At 52.9% G+C, this 2,832-nt stretch overlaps 1 protein-coding gene across 1 annotated transcript in view; it reads left to right on the top strand.

Annotated features, from left to right (window-relative positions):
* The first annotated feature begins 1,057 nt into the window (after positions 1-1,057).
* Rtn1 (reticulon 1) overlaps positions 1,058-2,832 on the top strand; it is a 209,333-nt gene continuing 207,558 nt past the window's right edge. The window contains exon 1 of the mRNA XM_031357772.1: positions 1,058-1,798. Coding sequence (XP_031213632.1) covers positions 1,558-1,798 — 241 coding nt within the window. The 5' untranslated portion in view covers positions 1,058-1,557. The remainder of the gene's footprint in view (positions 1,799-2,832) is intronic.

Below are 2,832 nucleotides of genomic sequence, written 5' to 3'. Positions count from 1 at the left end.
AGAGAGAGAGAGAGAGAGAGAGAGAGAGAGAGAATTGGAGTTACTGGCAAGTGTGAGCTGTCAGATGTGGGTGATGAGAACTCTGGTCCCCTGGAAAAGCAGCAATCGCTCTTAAGCACTAAACTGACTCTCTAGACTCAGGAATTAGTTTTTCAATACATCAGTACTGTAAAATTTTGGTGATTGTAGGATCACACACATTTTCCTCCAATTTATTGCTATCTTTTGAACATTGTTGTACTAGTAGAACAAAAAGATTACACTGAATAAAAAAATTTTCTATTTTCATCATTTTTAAGAACACCCAAATGTTGATGACTCTGGCCTTCGAATTTACAAATATTCAGAGATGCAGAGTTGTGATGCTAATATGCAAACGGGAGCTGAGAACACTGCACAACCACTCTGCATGCAACAGCACAGGTGCCTTCCCCATTTTTTGAGTAGGACTGACGATAACTGTATTCATCTACTCTGATGTTAGACTTAAGCCAAGACTTAAAAGAAAGGCACACATCATTTTACAGTTCAGAAACTAGTAAGACAGCTTGTTTGAAAAGATAGGTCTAAATATGGGAATAGCACATTTAGGTGAGTCACCTTCACCCTTCACTGAGTATCAGAGAGCACAGTAAAGGGCAGGGAGGGGAGCAAGAAGTTTTTAATGCATGTCCACTTCTCAAATAAAACAGACTGCCCAAGACAACCTGTCATTTCTATGGCTTCCGGCCTATTGTTTCCAAAGAGAGGCACAGCCGTTTGTTGTTGTTTGTTTTTAATGCCTGGTAGCATCCTGTTTGTTTTCAATGCTACTTGGGAGAGATCTGGAAAGCATTTTTGTGGAGTTCCATCTGAGGGCCCATTCCCGTACTGTTTTGTCGTTATCGTTTTTGTTTGGACCCGTTCTAGAAACCCGAGGATGAAGGCTTAAACCTCCAGGTTGCAGATCACCAGGTAACGGCTCAGGCCAGTGTCCTTTCTGCAGCTAACCCTCAAAACTGTTGTCCTGAGATTCACTAGTCTCACTTGCTGTCCTAGAGTCCTAGGACTCCAGTCTGGCTTTAACTTCTTGTCTAGTCAAGCTGCAGCCGGTACCTGCCGGTCCCCTCTGTGTATTCTTCCCCCAGATAAAGGGTAAAATCAAGTGGGTTTGGCACATCCCCTAATCAGAGGCTGCCATTAGCAGGCCCGTGGCTGACGTGCATTAGGGAGGACTCGGACCAAGCAGGCCATTTTCACCTGCGTAATAACAGGCTTGGGAGTAGCGAAGCAGCGCAGGCACAGCAAGCTGCCTCTGGAGCAGGGGAGGAGCGCAGGCGGCAGCCGCCCCGGGGCCCCGGAGGAAGAGGAGGGGGAGAAGGAGGAGCCGAAGCGCCCTTAACAGCAGCCGCGGCTCGGCCCGAGTTGCAGCAAAAGCAGCGACGGTGGCGCGGAGACTCTGCAGCCTCCTGGAGCCCGGAGTCCGGGTAGGGACAGCAGCAGGGAGCGTCCGCGTCCCTAGCCACCGCACCTCCGCCTTGCCAAGCCACACTCGCCCAGCCTGGGGCACAGCCAGCCATGGCCGCACCGCCGGATCTGCAAGATGAGCCGCTGTCTCTGGCTAGCCCCGGGTCCCAGTGGTTCGGGGGCCGGGGGGATGGGGAAGACGAAGCGGCGGCGCCGAAGGGGGCCAGGCCAGCGCAGCCAGATGGGGAGCCCGCCTGGGGGTCGGGCGCCGGAGCTGGGGTAGCGATGTCTCGGGAACTGTGCTCCGGCCCCGCCCGGTCGCCTCCCGTCGCCATGGAAACTGCATCCACAGGTAAGCTGGCCCGCAGCGTGACCCCGCAAATGGAGGCCCGGACCGTATTTCTTGTGGATCCCCTAGTCCACAGCTTTCCTCTGCGTCTTCCTGGCTTGTCTACCTGAGACACCAACCCCAGTAGGGGTTCGCCTCGGGCGACTGTAAATATTAGCAGACTGGTGGAAAACAGCAGGGAGCTGCCAGCGGCTAGGAGGAAGAAGGCTGTTGGTCCAGTAATTTCAATTTTACTCTTGTTTCAGCCTTAGACATTGTCCTCGTTGGCAAGCCTGGCTTCTGCTGAGCCCCGGAACAAGTTTTCCCTTCTTGTCAGGAGCCTCAGGGCAGCAGGGCGGGAGTGACAGGTTGTGAGGGTTTTTCTGGGGCGTGTTTGAGCACAGCCTGCTCCACGGGCGACTGCAGACTTAGACAACTGAGCAGCGGGCGAGCCCACCGCCTCAGGACCCTCTCGCTGGGGTTTAGGGCAGCGAAGTACTGCAGAGACTTTATTTTCCCTTCCTCTTTCCCCAAGGAATCACCACACCCTACTCCTTCCCAGTTTTCCTCCAGCTCAGCTCTCTTTCTCCCGCGCAGAAAACACCCTCCCCCCCAGTCCCAAGCTTAATTCCGGAGGGACAGCATTGTTAGGAGGGTTGGGAGTTGTAGCTTTCCTTCTTTATTTCCTAGCTGCTCTTACCTGAATCTATCAGAGTATTGAAACTTGGAACCCCTAAAATGTGAAGGTCCTAACTGCAGATTGGAGTGCTGCGGCTGTGGTCAGTGGTCCAGCCTCAGTTTACCCAGCAGTCTGAGCTCGCCTTTGCGTTTGAAAAACAGCCAGTGATTCAACCTGTCTTCCGCCTGACTTGCCCTTCACTCCAAATCCTTGCCTGGTGGAATCAACACTAGGGCCATGGCCTTGTCCTGGCTGTTGGAAGCTAGAGCCAGGCACCGCGAGGAGGAGCGGCTACCTGGCTTATCACTGTTTTCAGAAGAAATACTGTCGGGTGTGTGTGTGTGTGTGTGTGTGTGTGTGTGTGTGTGTGTGTGTGTGT

The sequence above is a fragment of the Mastomys coucha genome, unplaced genomic scaffold, assembly GCF_008632895.1.
Source record: "Mastomys coucha isolate ucsf_1 unplaced genomic scaffold, UCSF_Mcou_1 pScaffold6, whole genome shotgun sequence".
Taxonomy (NCBI): Eukaryota; Metazoa; Chordata; class Mammalia; order Rodentia; family Muridae; genus Mastomys; species Mastomys coucha.
This window is presented reverse-complemented; position numbering and strand designations above follow the sequence as displayed.